The sequence below is a fragment of the Myotis yumanensis genome, unplaced genomic scaffold (assembly GCF_028538775.1).
Source record: "Myotis yumanensis isolate MYYU_CA2020_CCGP unplaced genomic scaffold, mMyoYum1.0.hap1 SCAF_13, whole genome shotgun sequence".
In the NCBI taxonomy this organism is placed as follows: domain Eukaryota; kingdom Metazoa; phylum Chordata; class Mammalia; order Chiroptera; family Vespertilionidae; genus Myotis; species Myotis yumanensis.
The window spans coordinates 58,926,308-58,947,207 of NW_027223764.1; the positions used below are offsets into that span (position 1 = coordinate 58,926,308).

General features: G+C 62.6%; 2 protein-coding genes across 8 annotated transcripts in view; both read right to left on the minus strand.

Moving 5' to 3' along the window:
• Window positions 1–7,199, minus strand: part of LDB3 (LIM domain binding 3) — a 59,111-nt gene extending 51,912 nt beyond the window's left edge. For 2 of the 7 annotated variants that reach the window (XM_070433211.1, XM_070433209.1), the window contains exons 1-2: window positions 7,080–7,199; window positions 6,875–6,990 (exon numbers count right to left, since the gene is read on the minus strand). In XM_070433211.1, the coding sequence (XP_070289312.1) occupies window positions 6,875–6,967 (93 nt within the window). In that variant the 5' untranslated portion in view covers window positions 6,968–6,990; window positions 7,080–7,199. Of the gene's footprint in view, window positions 1–6,874; window positions 6,991–7,079 lie in introns of those variants that run through there. The other 5 variants (XM_070433214.1, XM_070433210.1, XM_070433212.1 and 2 more) reach the window with 5 other exon arrangements.
• A 2,675-nt stretch (window positions 7,200–9,874) lies between these two features.
• OPN4 (opsin 4) lies at window positions 9,875–19,613 on the minus strand. Its single transcript, XM_070431991.1, has 10 exons — window positions 19,491–19,613; window positions 18,235–18,380; window positions 16,841–16,974; window positions 16,320–16,520; window positions 15,560–15,731; window positions 14,999–15,163; window positions 14,035–14,142; window positions 12,970–13,150; window positions 11,796–11,939; window positions 9,875–10,119 (listed from the first exon to the last, which is right to left on the minus strand). The coding sequence occupies exons 1-10, from the start codon at window positions 19,611–19,613 to the stop codon at window positions 10,081–10,083; spliced, it is 1,413 nt and encodes a 470-aa protein (XP_070288092.1). The 3' UTR covers window positions 9,875–10,080.
• Between the last annotated feature and the right edge of the window lie 1,287 nt (window positions 19,614–20,900).

Consider the following 20,900-nt stretch of genomic DNA (forward strand, 5'->3'; position numbering starts at 1 on the left):
CAGGGCGGCCCGAACCGAGCGGATGACCCCGTGACCACAGCAAGAGTGCTACCTGCTTGCACCAGCCACCTCTGCCCAGAGCAGCCTCCCGCCCTGGATCTGCTGAGACCATGAGGACAGGAAAGAAACGAACCCGGGACGCGGTCGGCGGTGGGCCTGCAGTCCAGCCTGCTCCCCAGGACTTCTAGCTACCGCTCGGCCCGCCTCTCACACTGCACACCACCCTCCTGCCAACCCAGGCCCAGGAGCCTCCACCAGCACAGGCGCTAAACAGGGCCCAAAAGCAACAGCAAAGGAAAACAAAACACCGCAGGCTGAGAAGAGACTCCTGAGGCAGGAGCCGCTCCCTCCTCCTGGCTTCTCCGGCCTGTGCTCTCCCAGCGTCTTATATAGACATTGTCTACAAAAGTGGAACAGATTTACTCTGAACACCCAAATATCCACCACCAAGGCTCTAATCGACCGTGACATTTCACTCAACTTGCTGCTCCACGTGCCGGTCCCTCCCTCCACCCACCAGGCCAGCTTCGCCAGAAGCGCTTCAGAGAAAGCACAGCCCCGGGGCTCCCATCGGGATGAAGTGAGCAGGCCACTGCCCTCCTGTGGACTGCCCGCAGGGCCCCCCAGCCCACGCCCCCACACCAGGGCTCCCCAGATGCTTCTAAGGAACCACAGAGAAGGCCAATCACCCTGCGGCAGGGAGCTCCCAGGTGAGCGGGCGCTGTCCACACAGACCCCAGACAGCAGGGCAGGCCTCTGCCTACAGAAGTGATGACTGCCAGGTCCAGAGCCACGTCCAGAACATGGTGGATGACAGCGTGAGCAAGGACACCAGAATGACATCCAAGAGAGGCTGGGCCAGATCAGCTCGGGAAGTGGGTGGGGGTGGGGTTGGGGAATCTGGAATGTCCTACGCTTGGAGCCCCTCTGGGCACGGGCTGGCTCACACCAAACTTCCCCTTGCCAGGCCCTGCCTTGCTCCCGGCAGCCTCAGGTACCCATGGGTGGTCCTTGTTCCCAGGGGAGAGCTCGGCCTCCCTGAGGCCTGGTCAGGACCAGGCTCCTCTGCCCCTGGCGCCTCTCTCCCTGCACCTGTGTCTGCCCATCCTTTCAGCTGCCTGGCCTTTGGCCACCGAGCAGATCCAGGACCCTGGCTGCCACCCTCCTGCAGGGCGTGCTCTTCAGTTCTGCCAGCTTTCCGCGAAGAGGCGGGGTGCAGGCTGGGATCTCCAGCTGGGCCCAAGGGTCATCACATCCCTCCCACCGCAGGAGAGGTGGGCCCACAGAAGGGTGGGGCACCCTGCGCTCTTGCCTGGAGCCCAGCGCTGTGAAGGGTGCGCTCCAGGCATAAGACACACCTGGGTCTCTTGTTGGACTCTATCCCTCTCTGCTTCCCTCACCCCAGGAAGGACCCAAAGCAGCTAAATCCTTTTCTTTAGTTTTTCTCCTCTTAAGCATTTGAAGGGCTCTTTGTAATCGTTGCTTCATCCCACTGCACTTTCCGCCTCTCCCGTCACCAGCTGGGAACCAGTCCTGGCAGAGCTCCAGGCCTGTGTCTGGGCTCACAGGTTCCCGCAGATGGGCTCAAAGTGCTTGGGGCCAACATTGCCACCAGGAGTCCTTCCACCTGCTGAGCCGGGTCCTCAGGGGCCCCGAGGGGCACAGGGCTAACGATGGCAGTGCACAGCTGTGGCCCCACCACCTGCAGGAGCCCGTGGGGAGGAAGTGAAGGGACGAGCATGGACTTTGGTCTGAGCCAGACCTGAGGTTGCAGTGCCAGCCCCATGCCCTGTGCGTGTGGAGAGAAGGACACCCTGGTCCCCGGACGGCGAGCATTGCAGTTAACGGAATTGTGTAAGGAGGGCACAGAGCTGAGGGAGTTTCAAGGAAGCTCCCAACTGAGGAGCCAAGTGCTGCCCCAGCTCCTCCCCCTGGAGGAGCCAGCGGGGCGGGGCTGGGAGGCTGCATCCCTGGCTCCAGAACGAGAGCCAGAGCTGGCAGAGTGGGGTGCACAGGGCTTCCCTGGCTGAGCAGCCTCAGCCACATGCCGCCCCTGGAGGGCCTCACACCCGCCGGGGAGAGATGTTCTGTCCAGGCTGCCAGGGAAGCAAGGAGCCGGTGGGGCTCAGGGGCACCCATGCCACTGACTCCTGGCTCCCCAGTTCCCAGGCCACTGGCAGCCGGAGGGCAGCTGGGCTCCCCGAGGAAGTCCCCAGCCATCTCTCCCCGTGCTCAAAACCAGACACGCCCTGCCTGCCTCCCCCTCCAGATTTGTCCACGTCAGGGTGATGGGAGAGGTGTGGGGGTGCAAGGGCAGCCGGTGGATGCTGGGCTGGTGTCGCTTCCAGCATCTCCTCCCCACCCTTCCCGGGGCCCATCCCGGGGGATTTCCGTGGAGCCCTAAGTGCATCTAACATTGTGCGATTAGATTACTGCCTCCATGCTCTTAGAGTCCCATCTGGACTCCCCTGGGGCCTTGCTCCATCCCCCACCCTCCTACTGGAACTTCTGTCTCCCCATGGCCCCACTTCCAACCCCAGCCTGGCCAATAAGCAAGGCAGAGTCTTATCTAAGCTTCAAAAGCGTCTCCTTGCACAGAGGGTTCTAGGGCAGGGAAAACACTATACGCTGGATGGTAAACGCATGTCATCGAACATTTGTCCAAAACCACAGACTGTATAACAACAGGAGTGAGCCCTAATGAACCGGTGATGATGATGTGTCCATGGAGGCTCATCAGCTGTAACAACTGCACCACTCCGGTGGGAGAGGCTGACAATGGGAGGCTGTGTATACGCAGGGCCAGGGGAGGGGGGGTGACGGAAAATCTCAGTACGTTCCCCTCAATTTTGCTGTGAACCTGAAACTGCTCTAAGAAAATAGTCTAAAGATAAAGTCTCTCCCCGCTGTCTGACCTGCTCCAGCGCCTCCTGCCGCGTTCCCCTCCCTCCTCACCTCAGGCTTCCTCAAGAAGGGACAGCAGGCCCTGTCTCCGCCACCTCCCAGCGGCTCACACCAGCCATCTCGCTCTGGCCCCTACACTGCACACAGGACAACGACCTCCCTGTGCCCAAAGCCAGGGGTCCCTGGTTCCTCTCCAGCTGACCACACCATCCCCTTCCCTGGCCCTCCGAGGGTCTCTCGAGAGCTCTCCTCCTCCAGTCCAGATCCACAGCTCCGTCTGTGTCCGGGAGGTCACCTGCAGAATGCTCCCGGGGGCACATCCCGCCCGGCGGGCCCGCAGGGTACTGGGACACAACAAAGTCCCTCCAAGCCTCTTAAGACGGTTCCTGGGGAGAGGGGAGGCGTGGTCCTAGGGGCCTTTGCAACGATAGACTCTGCCCTGGACGGGAGGGGCCTGTGTAGAGAGGGACAGAGCTCTCCCAGCCTGGAGGGCCGCCCAGCAGGGCCCAGGGGCCTCCTCACGCTTGCTGCCGCCCCCCTGGAGCCTGGGGCGGTCCATGAAGTCGGCCCAGGGCCTTGGAGGTTCTGGTCCCTAGGACCCCAGCCAGCCTCGTGCCCACTTCCTTCGGGCGTCACAGGGCAGGGAGGTCTGCCAGGGAGGGCCTGCCGGGGGGCCGCTAAGACGCATTCCCGTGGTGGGCCTGTGGGCTCTCCAGTTTGCTCCGGGGTGGGGGCGCCTCGGAGGCTTGCCTGACCTTAAAGGCTATAAACAGCTTGGCCTGTCAGCACTTTGAGGCGCTGCCCAAGAAGCAGCTCCAGCAGCTCTGGATTCCAGGAATTGCCGGCACAGTTGCCCCAGAATAGTCTTGGCCTTCCCCAGCGTGGGGACCCTCTGTCCTCTGGGTCCCCATTGTAGCTGGCAGAGTCTGACAAATACTGGAGCTGAAAACTGCCAGGGAGCTGGTCCTCAGGGCTGGTCCCCTGGCCTGCCCCGCCCAGGCTGAGGCCCCCTCCCTGCCATTCTCAAAACTAGTGCCCAGGGACAGCAGGTGCCAAGGACTCCACAAGTGCCCGTTGGTTCCATAGCATCTCACAAAGGCACTGTCTTCCTTCTACAGGGTGAACCCACCTCTCCAAGGTGACAAGCTGGGAGGAGCAGAGCCGGACAACAGCACACGCCTCTCCCATTAAGGGGAGGACCCAGCGTGCACCCAGGGGTAAGGCCCAGAGCAGGCCCAGACTCTGGCCCAATGGCCGGCGGGGTTGGCACAGGCTGGCACAGGTGGGGCAGGCCTTTGTTGCTGCTCCCACCCCTCCCCCACTTCCTGGAGAACTGGCTGGTGTGGGGAAGGCGGGGAGAGGGCAGCTCCAGTTGCAGGCCCAGCACCTGTCCCGGATAAATAAGGCCCTTCCCTCCACCCTCTGAGTCTCCTTTCTGAACCCCCTTCTCTATGGCTCCTCAGGCTGAGACCCACAGAAAGGAGGCCGGACAGGCTGCTGCTGTCCCAGGGGAGATGCTGAGGGGCCTGTGGGCAGGGTGGGGTGGGTCGAGCTCTCACCAGCCTGCAGGTGGCAGGCGGCAGGCAGCCTTTTCACAGGAGGAGCTACAGCTGACAGGTGCCTGGCCCCACTCAGTGCTCCTCTACCAGCCCCAGCCGGAGGGGGGAAGGGTCAGGCGTGGGGGCAGGGATCGCCACAGGAGCTCCTGTGCAAATTCAAGCCTGTTTGCTTGGCTCTGACCCTGCCTGGCTGGCCACCCGCTCTGGATTCAGTGCAGGTGGTCATGAGGGAGGCCCCTGTTGAGAAGAGGCAGGCCCTGCCTCCGGGAACCCCCTCTGCAATATGCCCCCAGTCCCCAAGAACCCGCTGGTCCCTGTGGGAAGTGAACTGCAGCTGGAGTGGCCCTGCACCCCCGTGGGGGAGGAGTTCCTGGTGCAGAAGGGCCTGGAGAAGCCCAGCAGGCAAAACCACAGCGCTGGGGGGAGGGCAGGGCTGGGGGCTCGGGCAGACCTGCAACACGGAGCCTGGGGCACCCCAGCCTGGGGATCAGCGGCCACTAGAGCAGCTTACCAAGAGACTCCAAGCCCTGGGGAGGCCTGGTGCCCCGTCCAGCTTGCTCCATGGCCTTGGTAACTTGGGGGGGGGGGTGCCCCTGTAGGAAGCAGGGAGGCCATGTACCCTGCCCTGATGCCTTGTCTGAGCTGCGGGTTCTATTCTTAAAAGTCCCCCTAGTCATGGCTCCAGCATATCCCAATACACCTGGTGCCTGCAGCGAGGACATGCTTCCTCCTGCCCCGCTTCAGGCCTCTGTGCTGCATCCAGCCCCGCTGGCCAGGCCAGGCGGCACATAGCCCCTGGTGAGGTCATGGCCATCCTGGCGTCACTGAGCCAGGAGGCTGATCTCCACCCCAGGGATGGGGCAGGGAGCCCCAGAAGGAGGCCTTGAGGATGGTGGGGCTGGGGCTGGGCAGGGTTGGGCTCAGTCCCAGGTGGGGTGGCCAGGGGACCTATGAGAGTGAGGGTGGACAGGGAGGAGACTGCAGCCATGGGGTGGGAACGTGCAGGGTGTCCTGGGTTCAGAGGCCCGTGTCACCACACCCTGAGGCAGGGTGTGCAAGCCCTGGCTGTCTTCTGAGTATGGCCCCCGGCTCCCGGCCCGTAGTCTGGAGGGTGCGGGCTCAAGTTGGAATGAGCCAGCTCTCCAGGACGAGGGAGGCTAAGGTCGTTTCCCGGGCCAGCACACCACCCCCAAGAAATGCAGCCTCCCTAGCACCCTGAGGGGCTTTCCTTGGGGTCCCTCCATGGGCCCACGTCAAGTTCCACAACCAGGACTCCTCCTCCAATGGGAGTGTTGGCTTCCCACCACCCTGCCAAGCAGCTGTCAGGCCTTCCCCAGCTGCCCACCTCGGCGCTTCCCTGTCCTGAGAAAAAGCTATCTTCCAGGTGGGCAGCAACTAGACACTCCTGCCCACCCATCACCCTCCCATGACAGCCCGGGGCCTCCGCCGGCCCCCTCGTGCCCACACCAGGACTGCTGGGGGCTGCTCTATGCCTCACATGCCTCACAGTCCACCCCGGGCCCCAGGGCCTTCAGCCCCAGCTCTGCAAGACTCGCAGAGTCCCTTTGCTTGACAAATGTTGCCTGAGCATCTATGCTCTAGGCCCTGGTGTGGGTCCCGGGGACTCGGCTGTGGTTAAGACAAGGTTCTCTCAGCAGATCTAGCTGCTCCTCTCGCTGGGTGTCAGCGCCCCAGCAGTCAGCAGTCTGTGAGCTGCCCTCGGGCAGTGCCGTTCCTGATCGCAGGCAGACCCGGCAGGACAGGGTCATTTTCCCTGGCGGGCGGCGAGCATGGGAATAAGATGTGAGACAGGCAGGTAAGCAGCCCTGATGAATAGGCAGGGGCTTAGGCAGGTGAGGGAGGAAGGCCCAACCTCAGGAGGCCAGCCAATGCCAGGTCCCTGGAGGGGACTGTTATCTTGGGTCTGAGACGGAGTGGGTGCTGGAGCCCAGGAACCAGCCGAATCCAGCCCTGAGCCCTGACAGAGAGGTGGGCAGTCGTCCATCTACCTATCCGCCCCCGTTACCTGCCCGCTCCACACTGTGGGTGCTCTCTCCCCAAAGCCCACTTCCAGGGAGACACTCCCAGCCTGGGAGCACCCTGAGCCCACCCTGCCGAGGAAGGGCTGCCCTCCCTTCCCTTGTCTGCCAGCCCTTCTTGGCTTAAAGCACCCTCAGCTTGCCCATTACATTCCACATTTCGCAGGCCGGCCAGTTTGGCAGGCAAACAGCTGCGGCAGAGACCAGGGGGCTATGGCCGACAACATTCAGTTGGCTCCAATCCCAGCCCCCAACTGCGGGTGGGGTGTGCTCTGATTTTCAAGAGCCTTGAGGAAGACAGACAGATGGACAGACACACCGTTCTCTGAACATGCCAACCCCTGCGGCACCAGGCCACGGCAGCGCACTCACCCGGGAGATGGTGAGCGGCATGTTGAAGTCCTTGCCCCCTTGCAGACGGAAGCCCCAGGGCCCAGGCCCCGCCAGGGTCACGCTGTAAGACATGCTGGTGTGGGCAGCGGCAGCCTCTGTGGACGGAGGAGTGGAGTGAGAGGCTCTCGCGCACCCTCCCAGCCCAGGCCTCTGCCCCGATCCCCAAACCCGACCCCAGCCGTGCCTGCTCTGCCCCTGGCTGTTGGCTGGGCTGTGTGGCGCTTCTGAGAGGCTCCTAAGAATAGCTGGGAACAAATGCCATCGACACTGATATCTGCCCTCTGCTGCGCCCATAAATGGACTGTAACCCTACACTGTGCCCGCCCGTCCAGGCCTCCCAAGCAGTCCACCGTGACTCATACGGCTAATATAGCCCCTGGGGAGGGGTGTCCAGCACCCAGCACCCCGAGGGCAGGACGGGGACTGGCCAGGTCAGTGACAATGCTCTCGCCTCCCTCTCTCCCTTCCTTGCTCCCTCTACCTGGAGAGCAGGACGCACGCTCTCTCCCCAGCTGCACCACCCCTGGCCCAGAAGACAATAGCTGAGCCCCTTGGGCAGGGCGTTGGGACTCTGGTTACGCTGCCCTGTGCTCTCTGGTGAAAGGCTGTACCTTGTGTGGCATGGAGCCCTGGTGGCCCTCAGGGCAGGTGAGCCTCCCGCTGGCCTGCACGGAGCCTCAGCTCCGGAGACCCGTAACTGGCCCGAGGTGGTGCAGGCCCAGCAGCGATCATCATGCTGGCCTGCGTGGCTCAGTGCTTAGAGTGTCAGCCCGCACCAAAGGGTCTCGGGTTTGACTCCTGGTCAAGGGCACGTGTCTGGGTTATAAGTTCAACCACTGGCCCCAATTGGTCAGGGCACATGTGGGAGATAGACAATTGATGTTTTTCTCTTTCTCTCCCCCCCCCCGCCCCCCACCCCTTCCACTCTCTCAAAATCAGTGGGAAAAATACCCTTGGGTGAGGATTAACAACAAAAGCTCATCCTAACAGCAGCAGCTGTGGGCATGGCTGAGCTCAGCTCCAGGCCCTTCACAAGCTCATCCCCTCAGACCCGAGAGGCGGTGCCTCAGCTGAAGCCCGGCTCCGAGAGGTGAGTGCCTGTCCCAAGGTCACGCAGGGAGAGGGCTCGGCCGCCCTGGAGCCTGGGCTAATTCCCACGGGACTCGGGCCAGAAACGAGCTCCCAGTGGCCACAGGTGCCTCCCAATGCCCAGGCTGCGGGTGGGGGGTGGGGGAGGTCTGGCCTGCACCCCTGGGCACAGGGCCTGAACGCAGGCCCCGGGCAGGCTCACACCCCCCAGACCCTCGGGCCAGGGGTTATTCCTGGCCCTCCTGGCTCACTTGCGCTGGAAAACCTGACAGCAGTATGGAAAGCTTCAGCTGCCAGCAGGCACGTCAGGCCTGTGCCCTTTGCACTGGAATGGCAGGGGGCAGGGAGGAGGAGAGATGCCATTTGCTCAGCTGCTGGGCCATGGGGCCAGGGAGGCAGGGAGGGCAGCGTGTTCAGTGTGTTCAGCCCACAACCCCGAGACAGCATGTTCTGGGAGGGCCTAGGACCCTCAGGACTCCTGCCAGTGTGGCCTTTGGGCCAGGACACCTTCAGAAACCTTACCCAGAAGAGACCTCAGGCCCTGAGTTGTCTGGAGAGAGATCAAAGCTCACCCTGGCCCCTGGCTGGGGAAACTGAGGCTTGGGGAAGGCAACTGGCTTAGCTGTGCCCTGGCCTTCCCGCAGGGCTCTGGCCTGGGCTGGGCCCCAAGCATTGAGTGCAGGCCTCGGTGTGAGCAAGTGACTCCCCATTGCCAGCACCCATCTCGGGCCTTGGCCTGGCGCAGACAACGTGCTGGTGCAAGGAGTCCCCATATCACAGCAGCATTTGGCAGCTGGCCCAAGATCACAAAACTGTCACTTGGAAGAAGCCAAGGAGGGACTGTGCTCCTTCCTCCACGTTACCACCTCCTCTGCCCTGTGTCATGTAGCCCAGCCTGTTCTCCCTGCTGCTCCTGGCAGGAGGCCAGCAGCTCAGAGCACCCCTTCCCTCCTCCCCCCATACCAGCCCCTGCCCTTCCCCCACGCCCTATCCCCTTTCCTAGGGAGGCCTGTCCTTCCAGGATGGAGAGGACCCAGCAGCATGAACAGTGTGGGATAAGGCAGGAAGGGGAGGAGGGGGAGCCACGGGCTAGGCTGTACCTGGAGACACAGGCTCTCTTCTCTGGACTCGGGGACCTGCCTGATGCTGCCCTGGGGAAAGGGAGGGCTAGTAGGAAGGATGCTCTTAAAGGTAAAGGCCAGCCCCTCCCCTCACCTGCCTCCCCTGGGAGACCCAAGACAGCCATTGAGCAGCTGGTACCCACAGGCTGGGTGGGAGCCGCTTCTGGTAACAGCAGCTTGCTGGGTAGTGGGGTGAAGGCAAGCCTGATCATTGTCCCTTCTCCACTCTGTCCCCTCATAGTTTGAGACAGGAGCCTCGGGAGAGAGTCACAGGTGGGGAAAAGAGGGGAGGGAGGAAGAGAAACTGCTGTGGGCCCACACTCTTCAGGCCGGCAGTTTCTCTCCCATTTTGGCATCAACAGATAGAGACCAAGTTTGTCGAGACTGCTGCTTTTTATTTTCCTCTACTCTGTCTGAGCTGCACAGCCTGGGATGAAGGCCACTGATTTACTAGTAAAAGAAATCACAGGTGCAGTGCGTGCACACATGTGCTCAGTGCATGCGGGTATGTGCCCGACAAGGAACGTGCGCACGAGTGTGGGCACAGTGCAGGCAGCGCTGCAGGGAGAAGCCAAGGTGAGGAACAGGCTCCCGCGGTGGAGGGAGGCGTGTGCCGGCCCTCCGTGCCTGCGAAACGCCCAGCCGGGCAGGGGCAGCCATGGTGAGCCCCATGGAGCATCGCCACGGCCTTGCTCCGACAGGACAGTCACACACGGCACTTGCGGGGAGCAGCTGCCCGGAAGCAGGAGGCCTGGCCCCACTCCTCAGGCTGAGCCTGGGGAGCAGGCTGCCCAGATGAGAAGTGGGTGCAGACCACTTTGCGTGGCACAAGTTTTGTGTTTTAGGATGTGAATCCAGCACACCATGGTGACAGGGCCACTCCAAAGCCCACAGTTCATGGGCTGATCCTGGGTCTGTGTGAGGGGCTTCGTGGGGCTGGACGTGTCCCAGAGGAAAAGGAGAGCCAAGGGGGCCCTACATCCTGGGGTCCGGGCTAGGGAGCAGCCCCTTGGTCTGAAAAACAAGCAGCACACATCTGTTAGCCCAGGACTGTCTCCCTCCCCACGCCACCCCACCCCTCCGCCCGTGGGAGCAGCCTCCGGTGGCCCTCTGCAGTGAGGGACAGTGGCTGAGGGCAGGCTGTCCTGGGTCAGGGTGGGCCTACTCTGAGACCGGCCACGTGGCCGGAGAGATGGAGCCAGAGTGTCTAGGTGCCTGCAGGGACCCCCAGGTCCCCGGGCTCCTAGGTCTGGACTGAGGTCCCTCCACCCCACTGTCCATTTCGCCACTGTCCTCATTTCTCTCCCTGTGCTGCGGCCCCTCCTCCCCCCCGCTCCTCCACACCTCAGTCCTGCTGCCCTACAGCACCGCTTCCTCCGGGCCTCTACCACAGCTCACTCCTCCAACCTGTCCTTTCCGGCCACACAGAGGCCAGCAGGGCCACGTCCTCCCAGGGTCCGCCCGCAGCACTGGGCCCGGAGAGCCCTCTGGCCAGCACTTGAGTGGCTTTCCCAAGTGCTGCCACCTCCTGCCCTCTCCTACCCCTCCCCCCAGCTCCCAGGGCCCTTTGGCTGCTTCTGAGGTCACAGGGCAACATTCTGTCCCAGGACCCTGAGTGCCCCTGGGCCCCCTCATTCGCAAGGCAGTTCCCTCAGCCTGGACCCTCGCTCCCCCACTCTGCCTGGCAACGCCCCCTGCACCTCCGCCTCCCTGGGTACCCTTGGGGCCTGGCCTCTGCTCCCACACCCTGTGTGCTGATCCTCAGTGGCAGTGCTTGGCACCGGTTAGGAGCCTGCCGATGAGCCACCCCTCTTTTCCCAGCCCGGTGTGCCCCCAGGCCAGGCACTGTGCCTTTTGTCATCGCCCCCCAAGCCGGGGCGCAGCCATGCCTCTGTCCGGCTCCTACGCCTGTGCACAATGCAGGGGGCTCAGGGCTGGGGAGTGAGTCCTCCTGGGGCTGAGCATTGGGGAGCGGTGCTCCCTGAGACACTGAAGTTGGAAGGGGCAGAGGCTCCAACTGTAGGGGCAGCCCAGGGCTCCCCTCTCTGGGACATGCAGGAGGCAGCCTTGGAGAAGGATGGCAGAAAAGTGCCTGTGGTCTTGGCCTTGCTAGGGAAGCTCAAGAAAGCCCAGAAGCTGGGGCGGGAGTGAAGGACAGGGGTGGGGGAGGGCAGCCTCCGGGCCTGTGCCCGTGGCATTTCCATGTTCCAGAATATGGCCTTCTCTAATCGCCATCGGCATTCCGTTCCATAGGCACTTGGGCGACAGCTGGCTTTCTTTTAATAGCCACAGTATTCTGGGTGACACCCTGGTCGCAGGGCACTGGCTGCGAGGACACACACGGCACGCACCCCCCACCCAGGTACGCCCAGCCTCCAGCTACACAGAGGTGCGCACCACCCACACCTGGTGACACGCAGAGCTTAGAGAGACGCATCGGGGAGCACTCCACTCCTGTGTGTCGCGGGGACAGCATGTGTGAGCGCTCATGTGTGCATCTGTCCCAGCACAGAGGCCACCGGCACGGCTGCCTAGTGTGTCAGTCACAGACACCCTCAGGCCTGCTCAGAGCCTCTGGCAGTCTTAAACTCCCAGGCCCACCAGGCAGGCAAGGGAAAGCTGGGGGGGACCGAGGACAACCCCGCTCTCCTGGCCACCCCCTGGGCTCCTTGCCCCTTGTCTCCAGTCACCTTCCTGGGATCCTCTGCTTCATGTCCCTGGGACTTGGGAGGGGCCTTGGTTTCCACGTCCTCCAGGCCCTGACTGCAGGGGGGCGGGCCACTCACTTGCTGGGCAGCCCCCCACATAGCGGCTGCCTCCGTGTCTGTCCAGCCCTGTGAGGTGAGAGTGAGACAGTTTTGCTCCTGCCCCTCCCCCAGGCCTTGCTCCATCCTCCCCACATTTACTTGGGTGAGGCCCATGACACTGTTGGCAGGCGTGCTGGTCGCCAAATCCCTGCAAACTGTAAGTGTGTGCGCGAGGGGTGTGCACGCACCTTCTAACACAAGTGTGATGGGTGTGTCTTCAGGAGGGTCTGGACCTCTGTTAACAAATAAGTTTCCCTCCTCGATGTCTCCCACAACAGCAGTTCAGGGAAGGGACCCTGACAGCTCCTCCCTCAGCCCCCAACTGAGAGCCCTCCGGAAGGGGGCAGTGGGAGGAAGGGGTGGAGGGACCCTGTAGGCACAGTGCGGAGGAGCCCAGGTGTGGCTGGAGACAGGGGCCCACGATCAGGGAGCTCTCCTGGGGACCTCAGGGGGCATCACAGCTCCAGACCCCAAGCAGGGCGGCAGGCTCTGGGGTCTGTATCCACCCATGGCACCCCAGCCAGTCGTGGACGTAGAGGCAACTGCTTCAGGGAAGGACACAGAGGGTCCGAGAGGGTGAGCCAGGCTCATAGTCAGCACGTGATGGAGCTGAGGCTTGCACCAGGGCTGTGCTCCTTCCTCTGCACCTGCAGGCTCTCAGGGCTCCCAGGAGGACGGGCTCCATGCTGAGAACAGGGCCCTGAGCTAGTTCCTGTCTGTCTTTCTGGAGGCTCATCTGGGACCAGAGATGCTAGTCTTTTCCATCTGTGGCTTAAGGGGTAGTGCCGCCCTGGAGTGGGAAGACCCCTGCTCAGCCCTGGCCTTGCTGCTGGGTGACCTTGGGCCAGTCTGTTGCCTCTCTGGCCCCAATGCCCCTACCTATCAGGGAGGATGATGCCTGAAAAAGCTGTGGGAGGGGGAGGCTGGGAGTCCCACTTCCTGCTAGTGTCCCAGTGTCCTGGGGGTTCTTGAGTTTCAGCGGCAGCTCCGCCCAGAGGCCTGAGGCTGGCCTGGTTGAGGAAGGGATGGCCAGCCATCGAGGGCCCAGCATTCTTACCATCTCACTTTCAGAGCCCAAGGACTCCTGGCGTCTCCGTCTGGAGACCCAGCTGAGGTCCGAGGCCTGGCTGCTCAGTGTGGAGCGGTGGGTGGAGCGGTAGCTGGCGTAAGGGCCGGTGCGCTGGCCAGACACACCCAGCAGCAGGCCCAGGCAGGGCAGATGCTGGGCTATGGCCATTCTGCAGGGAGGCACTTCTGGTTAAAGCAGAGGGGACAGACAGACAGACAGACACAAGGAGACAGGGGTGGTGGACAGACTGATACAAGGCTAAGGGGAGTGGGAAGAGAACCCCTGGGGAAATGGGGACTTCAGACATTGGGGTCATGAGCACAAATGACGAGGTCTTGGGAACGGACAGAAAGAAACTGGGAGTCATGAAAAGTGATGGCAAAGGACAGACAGATGCTGAGGTGAAAGATACCGACAGGCTCACAGGACTGGGACAGACAGACAGATACTGGGGCCAAGGGCATGGAGGGAGAGCCTTAGGGTAGCAGGTTCAGCCAGGTGCTCAGTTCCAGCCCTCAAGTGGCTGGCTCCAGCCACATCTCTGCCAATGGGGACTCGGGGTTGAATAGGCTAAGGCCTGCTGCTGGCCCAGCAGGTGGTGAGTTACTGACACCACCAGGCAAAAGGAAGCGCTGACGGCCTTCTTGTGGGAGAGGCCAGTGCGCTGGGATTCCGTCAGCAGAGAGCACTCTGGGCCAGCACCATGCCCGCCTGCCAGGGCCCTCGAAGCTGAGCTCTCCTGCTGGGGTCTCTCCAGGTGTCGCTGTCTGGGGGGTTTTCCTTGCAGGGGCAGCACTGCTGATCAGCCATCTGGCTGCCTTTTGGCCTCGGCTCCAAAACTCCCCCATTAGGATTAGACATTGCCAAGGGAGCCTCCTGGGAAGGTGGAGCAGCAGCAGGTCACCCCGGCCCCAGGTCCCCAGGCCCACCCACTGTCACTGGCTGGTCCCAGCTGCTGGAGCCCCTCCAATACATACACAAGAGACAGGAAAGACACCCCCTTATCAGGCCCTCCATGCCCATGAGGGTGGGCTTGGGAGCCTGGGGCTGCACCTGTACTTGGGGTGGGTGATGGCGTAAATGATGGGGTTGTGGATGGCAGAGGCCTTGGCGATGATGGCTGGCACCGAGTTCATGTAGGGCGTCAGGACATGAGCGTACCTAGGACAGAGAAGCTGGGGTCTCCCTGCCACGCTCCTCCCTGGAGACCTCCCGCCCACCCACCCTCTCAGGGATGTTCTTCCTCTAGGCCAGGCCCTGCCACAGGCACAGCCCAGCCCGGCCCAAACCAGCTGGGCCAAGTCAGTCCCAGGGGTGGACTGAAAAATGCCAGGGCAAGTTCTGATCTGAGGTGAGGGGCACCCGGAGAGCAGTGAGAGGGCGTCTGGGAGGAAGCTGTGCCGGGGGGCGGGGGGGGGGGGGGTGGTGGTTCACTGTCCCTTGGAGCCTGTGCTGCCAGCAATAAACCCTCTTCACCCCCAGTGACGCCGGTCCCTGCTCAGCTCTTCCCACACCGCACCCCAGCCCTGATGCCCACAGCTGTCCTGGCTCAGAGAGCGACTTCACAGGAGGGCCATGTCCAAGGAGACACACACCCACCACTTCCAAGGGTTCAGAGCTCTCTCTGCCTCAAAAGTGCTTCTGAAATCTGGCCTGCGTCCACGCTGCTGCAAATGTCAGAGTCCCCCCGACTCTCGCCATCAGGGCAGGAGAGGAGCAGGAGCCCTGGCTGTGTGCCAGGTGGAGAAGGACCCAGAGCCTCGGGGAGAGCCACGGATTCCAGGGCTCCTGCAGCACCTGCAGCCCTCACAGGCACTCAGGCCCAATCCAGCATGTCCCAGCGCCTCCAGGAACCGGGCAGGCCCAGCAGGGGAGCATCTCACAGCGGGGGGAGAAGGGGGCCAGGCTTCCAGTGTAAGCACAGCTGGCTTGCGCTTGGGCCAGGGAGGGAGAACCTGCCCAGAGCCCCTTCATCCCCTCACCCCTTCACACCCCGCAGCCCTTCACTGTTGCTCACCCAGCAAAGGCCATCAGGGCCACAGTGGAGTAGGGGGCCCAGGAGAGCACGAAGAGAAGAATGACCAGCAGCACAATCTTGGCCATTTTCCACTCATTCTGCAGCCCCTGCCGTTGTCGGGGCAATTCACTGCGGCCCTCACAGGCTCCGAAAGTCTGGAGAGCCCTGGGAAGGATGCGGAGTCTGGGTCTGACCCCACTTGTTTGCAGTGGGTGCCAGGGTCCTGGCCTGTGCAGGCAGCCCTGACACCCCAAAAGTTCTCCATTGCATCCAGCTAAGCTAAGCTGCCTCCTTGGGTTCCACCTGCGGTGTCTTCTCTGCGCCCCCCCACCCCTAGACCTCCTGACATGCCTAATAGCCCCCCTCAGAAGACCCCATCTCCTGAGACTTCTCTGGGCATCAGGCTGTGCTGGTCTCTAGACACCTGCCCCACAAGCACCGGTGCTCAGCTTGTCTTTGCCAATCTGGAGCTGGGTGCCCCAGGGGTGGGTGCAGATGGGAGCCTCTAGCGAAGGAGCATGGCCCCTCCCCTCCAACCCCTCCTCCAAGCCCAGCTCTTACTGGCCTGTCTCCCGAATGGCCCTAAAGATGAAGACGTAGCAGTAGATGATGACAAGCAGGGGGAGGAAGAACACGAAGCAGAAGAGCAGCATGGTGTAGGAGCGGACCGCTGGCGTGAAGCTCATGTAGTCCCAGGAGCAGGAGGTCAGCAGGCCCTCGGGCACATAGGCACCTGGGAGGCCGGGCAGGCAGCTCTCAGCATCTGGGCAGTGCTGACGCAGGCTCCCCACCAAGCAGGGGCTTTGGATGTGGGGCCTGGGGTCCCGGAACATTGGCCACAGCCCAGCCGGCCCAGTGCAGTGAGAGCCAACTGGCAAAGCCCATGGCTGCCCATCCTTGTCAGTGTGGAGCAGAGGCCTCACCAGAGCCCCAGGGTCCTACTCCTCCCGGCTTCAGCCTGCTTTCTGGTCCTGCCCCGGAAAGGCCATTGCCTTTGCTGCTAACCCTCCTGCCGCTGAGGCCTCACACCCAGCCCTGCCTGTCTGACTCACTGCCAACTCAGCATCCCTTCTCGCACCCAGGAACCACATGGGCTCCCCCTGTGCCGAGGGATGGGAGCCCAGGTCATCTTTGACAGCTGATGATGCAGCCCCAGTTTCCCTGCTGTTAGTCAGGCCTCCTGAGGCTCATCTGCCTTGAGGCTCAGGAAGCCGCCTAGACCCTTTCTGCCAGCTGGCCAACCCAACTCCACCGACCTGCCCTTGAATACGCCCCTCCCAGACTACCTCCCCCCACCCCCAGGTTCCCACAGCCCACTTACTCCAGCCAAAGAAGGGCGGAAGACTCCAGGCCAGCGCGTAGAGCCAGACGCCGAGCAGAACGAGCGCCGCCCGCCTTTTGGACACCACCCCGATGGCCAGCGGGCGCGTGATCACCAGGTAGCGGTCCAGGGCAATGGCCGTCAGGGTGATCATGGAGGTGATGCCAAAGAGAGCCCCACAGAAGGCATAGAACTCACAGCCTGTGGACACAGCTCCGACTCAGCCTTGGCAGGGAGCCCAGCAGAAGCAGGGGAGTGAGGGTCTGAGGCAGAGGTGCTTGGCTCCTGTCCTCACCTCTCAAGCAGTGCAGGCTGAGCCCTCTCCGCCCTGCCTCCCTGCAGCACTGGCAGAGGCTGGCGGGGGCCTCAGGACTGGAGCCTGAGCCTTCCCTGTTGCTAACTGAGGGCAGCTACTCACTCTCTGCCAAGAAAGAGGAAGTCACCTCCTCACCTGGGCACCCTGCACTGGGAACCCTCGCCACAGCCTTCCCCGCTCCTGCAGAAGGAGCCCGAGTGCCCACCTGCCTCCCCGAAGAGCCACCGCTTGTAGATGCTGCTGGCGAAGACCACGGGGGCCTGGGTGAAGCACATGAGGAAGTCGCTGACCGCGAGGTTGATGATGAACATGTTGGCGGGTGTCCTGAGGCCTCTACTCCTGTGAGGGCGACACTGTCAGAGGCACTTCTGCTGGGGAGCTCCCCTCCACTACGGGTGCACACTCACACAAGTACATGCACACATGCACCTGTGCACACGAGAGGCGCGCACACACACACACACACACACACACACACACACGTGTGCACTATAGAGACAAGCCGCTGGGCCAGCCAGCTGCCTAGCAAGCAGCTTTGGTGCCCAGAGTGCAGGCTGAGAAGTGAGAGCCTTGCCTCCGAGGGCGGCTCGTGGAGAGTGAAGTGGAGAGCAGGCCCCCGAGCCGCTGCTCGGCCTGGGAGCAGGCTGTGGTGTCCACTTCTCACCCTCCGCACTCCCTGTGCCTGACCCCCACACTCTCCTCAGACACACTCATTCCTCGGAGCCCCTCCCGGCCAAGTGGCCAAGTTCTCTCTTCCCCTGTGCCCAGCTGTGCACCTTCTTCCGCAGGCACCCTCCTCACCCCCTGCATCTGGTCTCAGGGCCGGGCCCTGCTCAGCACAGCTGCGTCTGCATTCCTCCCCTCCGCGGGCAACGGAGCTGCGCTGTGCTCCACAGGCAGGCCCTCCTCTCCCCACTCCCATTTTCCAGATGAGAACACCAAGGCCCCGCTGGCGATATGGCTTCCTCCAGATCAAAACACTCAGCCAGCGGCACAGCAGGATTCAAGCAGACCTGCTGGGCTGCATCACTGCATTGACTCTGCAGGAAAGCACAGCTCCGCTCTGCGGGCAAGACGTGTGGCTCACAGAGATGCCTCGCCCACAGGCACCTCAGCTAGGAGGCCATGGGGCTAGGGCTCCGCTTCTCTGCCTGCCTGGCTTGGCCATTCGGCCTGTGAATAGGGCAGGTGTGGAAGGAAGAGGGGTTGCGGAGGGGCTGGAGGGCTCAGGGCCCTGGTGCCAGGGCTGTTCTTTGAGGAAGAAGGAGGATGGCCGCTGGGGCAAGGGATGGTGGAGGTGAGCTGACGGCAGGGCAGAACGGGCAGGGACTGAGTGTCCTAGGGGTGGTCACCCTATGCAGAGGGTGTGCCCGGGGCCTAAGTGGCATGTGCCACTGAGCTGCCTGGACTACTTTTGGGCCCTTCCCTGAGCTTAAAGATTGAGGCCTGAGCCTGAGACCATTGAGGGCCTAGCCCTGGCCTCACTGTCCGAGCTCAACCGTGCCCTGCAGAGTCAGCGCCAGCAATGCTGCGTGTGCTGCCCTTCTCTGCGTGGCAGGCTACCCTCAGCAGCCAGGCCCCCCCTCACCAGCCAGTCACCTGCAGAAGGTATAGATGACGGTCAGATTGCCCAGCATCCCAGTGAGGCCCACCAGCAGGATCACTATGCCCAGGGTGTAGTGGGCGTGGGCCGGAACGTCCACGGTGGGGAAGGAGACCCAGGCCGCAGCCTGAGCCTCGGCTGCCTGGAGAAAGTCGGAGAAACAGGGCATCATGTTATCCTGTCATCTTCAAATCGCCCTGAAGAGGGGGTTAGGGCTCCCAGAGGGCGGGGCGGGAGCTGTAAGCTCACCATGCAGGGTCCCTCCCCCACTCAGCTGGCAAGGGGCTGGCTAAAATGGAAATGCAGGTCTCCCTACAGTCGAGCCCAAACTCCCATACATGGCACAGGGCATCAGGCTCCTAGGAGGGCTCCAATCACCCGTGGAGGCTGGAAAGACAGACTGGCACACGCCTGGCAACAGGACATGGCTAGGATGCCTCTACCTTTCCGTGGGGAGAAGGCAGAGCCAACTCTGAGGTGGCCCCTCTCTGCTGAATGAGGCTGCTCCAGGTGCTCAAGCAGTTAGCAGTGGTATTCCAGGCCCTCGGCTCGGGGGCGGCGGAGCGGGTGGAGCCCCTTTCCAGTGCCTCCGAGAAGAGGCTTGCCGCCCCCCCCCCCCAACCCCCCCCCCCCCGGGTATAACTGGGGACGATGGCACAGATGGAGGTGTCGGGTCTCTGCAGGGAGGCCGGTACAAAGAGATTTTAAGATGCCTCCCCCCAACTCCTTTCCGGGGCTGGTCCAGTCTCCACCCTGCCCTGGCCTTTGTAGCTACAGGAGCCATCCCCTCCTGTCCAGGCCCGAGGCCGCATCCCAGGTCCGAAGGGTACCCTAGCCCTCCCCAGTTGTGGGCGTGGCCTGGACTCTGGCTAGAATGATGGGGCAGCAGAGCACACCTAACGCCTGCCTCCCTCGCTGGACAAACCCAGTTGCCCAGAGTGAGCCTGCTTCTGTGGAAGGTCCGTGGGCAGCCAGCCCTCCAGGAAGGGGGGCCCCCAGGGGCAGGTGTGGCCCTTCAGCCCCTTCCTTCAGGCCAGGCTTTCTCATCCTCAGTGCTCTCCTCCAGGAAAGCCTGTGCCCTCTCTCTCCAGAGGCCTCTCTGCAGGGCAGGCTCAGAGGTGCCCAGTGACACGCCCACAACTCACAGCAAGGCACAGGCCTCTCCGATCTCCTACCTACACCCCTGTGCCACCAGGAGGGGTCAGCACAGAGGAGGGAAGGTCATGTGCCCACAGGCGCTCGCCCAGCTTACCGTGGGGCTGGTGGGCAGAGGGGGGTCCACGCTGGAGGTGCTGCTGGGTGAGACTGGGGTGGCCACGCAGCCAGGCTCCCGGGCTGGGTCCAGGGGGCCTCTTGGTCCTGAGGGAAGGTTCATGCTGAGGTGGGGGGGTCTTTTCTTGAGCCCACAGGAAAGTCAAAAGCACGGGCGCCCAGGATGTTAGCTGTGCCAGGCTCCCGAACTCCCCAGCTCCTTCCTGCCAGTCTGCCAGGTGCCGCTTCTGCAGCCAGCGGGGCTGGCAGCTGTGTGTGCAGTGAAGCACACAGGAGGAGAGTGTCATCGTCTGGAGACTCAGCTCCAGGGTCTGTCCCCACCTTTAAGCAGCGGGGCTGGGAGTGCACACACGCACTTGCTCCGGGAGACCGCCCTCATCACAGGTCCCTGCTGAGGACAGCGTGAGTGCGTGCGTGAATGAGGGCGTCAGTGTGACTGTGTGCGCGCATGTATGAGGGCGTCAGTGTGACTGTGTGTGTGCGTGAATGAGGGCATCAGTGTGACTGTGTGTGCGCATGTATGAGGGCGTCAGTGTGACTGTGTGTGTCTGTATGAGGGCGTGAGTGTGACTGTGTGTGCGTGTATGAGGGCGTCAGTGTGACTGTGTGTGCGCATGTATGAGGGCGGCAGTGTGACTGTGTGTGCGCATGTATGAGGGCATCAGTGTGACTGTGTGTGTGCGTGTATGAGGGTGTGTGAAGGTGTGTGTGTGTGCGTGTATGAGGGCGTCAGTGTGACTGTGTGTGTGCGTGTATGAGGGTGTGTGAAGGTGTGTGTGTGTGCGTGTATGAGGGCGTCAGTGTGACTGTGTGTGCGCATGTATGAGGGTGTCAGTGTGACTGTGTGTGCGCGTGTACGAGGGCGTCAGTGTGACTGTGTGCGCGTGTATGAGGGCGTCAGTGTGACTGTGTGCGCGTGTATGAGGGCGTCAGTGTGACTGTGTGTGCGCGTGTATGAGGGCGTCAGTGTGACTGTGTGCGCGTGTATGAGGGCATCAGTGTGACTGTGTGCGCGTGTATGAGGGCGTCAGTGTGACTGTGTGTGCGCGTGTATGAGGGCGTCAGTGTGACTGTGTGTGTGCGTGTATGAGGGCGTCAGTGTGACTGTGTGTGCGCATGTATGAGGGTGTCAGTGTGACTGTGTGTGCGCGTGTACGAGGGCGTCAGTGTGACTGTGTGCGCGTGTATGAGGGCGTCAGTGTGACTGTGTGCGCGTGTATGAGGGCATCAGTGTGACTGTGTGTGCGCGTGTATGAGGGCGTCAGTGTGACTGTGTGCGCGTGTATGAGGGCGTCAGTGTGACTGTGTGCGCGTGTATGAGGGCATCAGTGTGACTGTGTGTGCGCGTGTATGAGGGCGTCAGTGTGACTGTGTGCGCGTGTATGAGGGC

Bases quoted from the DNA above. Each gene is read 5' to 3' on its own strand.
- OPN4 (XM_070431991.1), bottom strand. From the start codon at position 19,613: ATGAACCTTCCCTCAGGACCAAGAGGCCCCCTGGACCCAGCCCGGGAG. The intron at 18,381-19,490 runs GTAAGCTGGGCG...GACTTTCTCCAG, and splicing joins CTCTGCCCACCAGCCCCACG to GCAGCCGAGGCTCAGGCTGC. The intron at 10,120-11,795 runs GTGACTGGAGAC...CTTGTTTTTCAG, and splicing joins AAGCAGAGGATCCCAGGAAG to ACCAAGGGGCTGCTCCCTAG.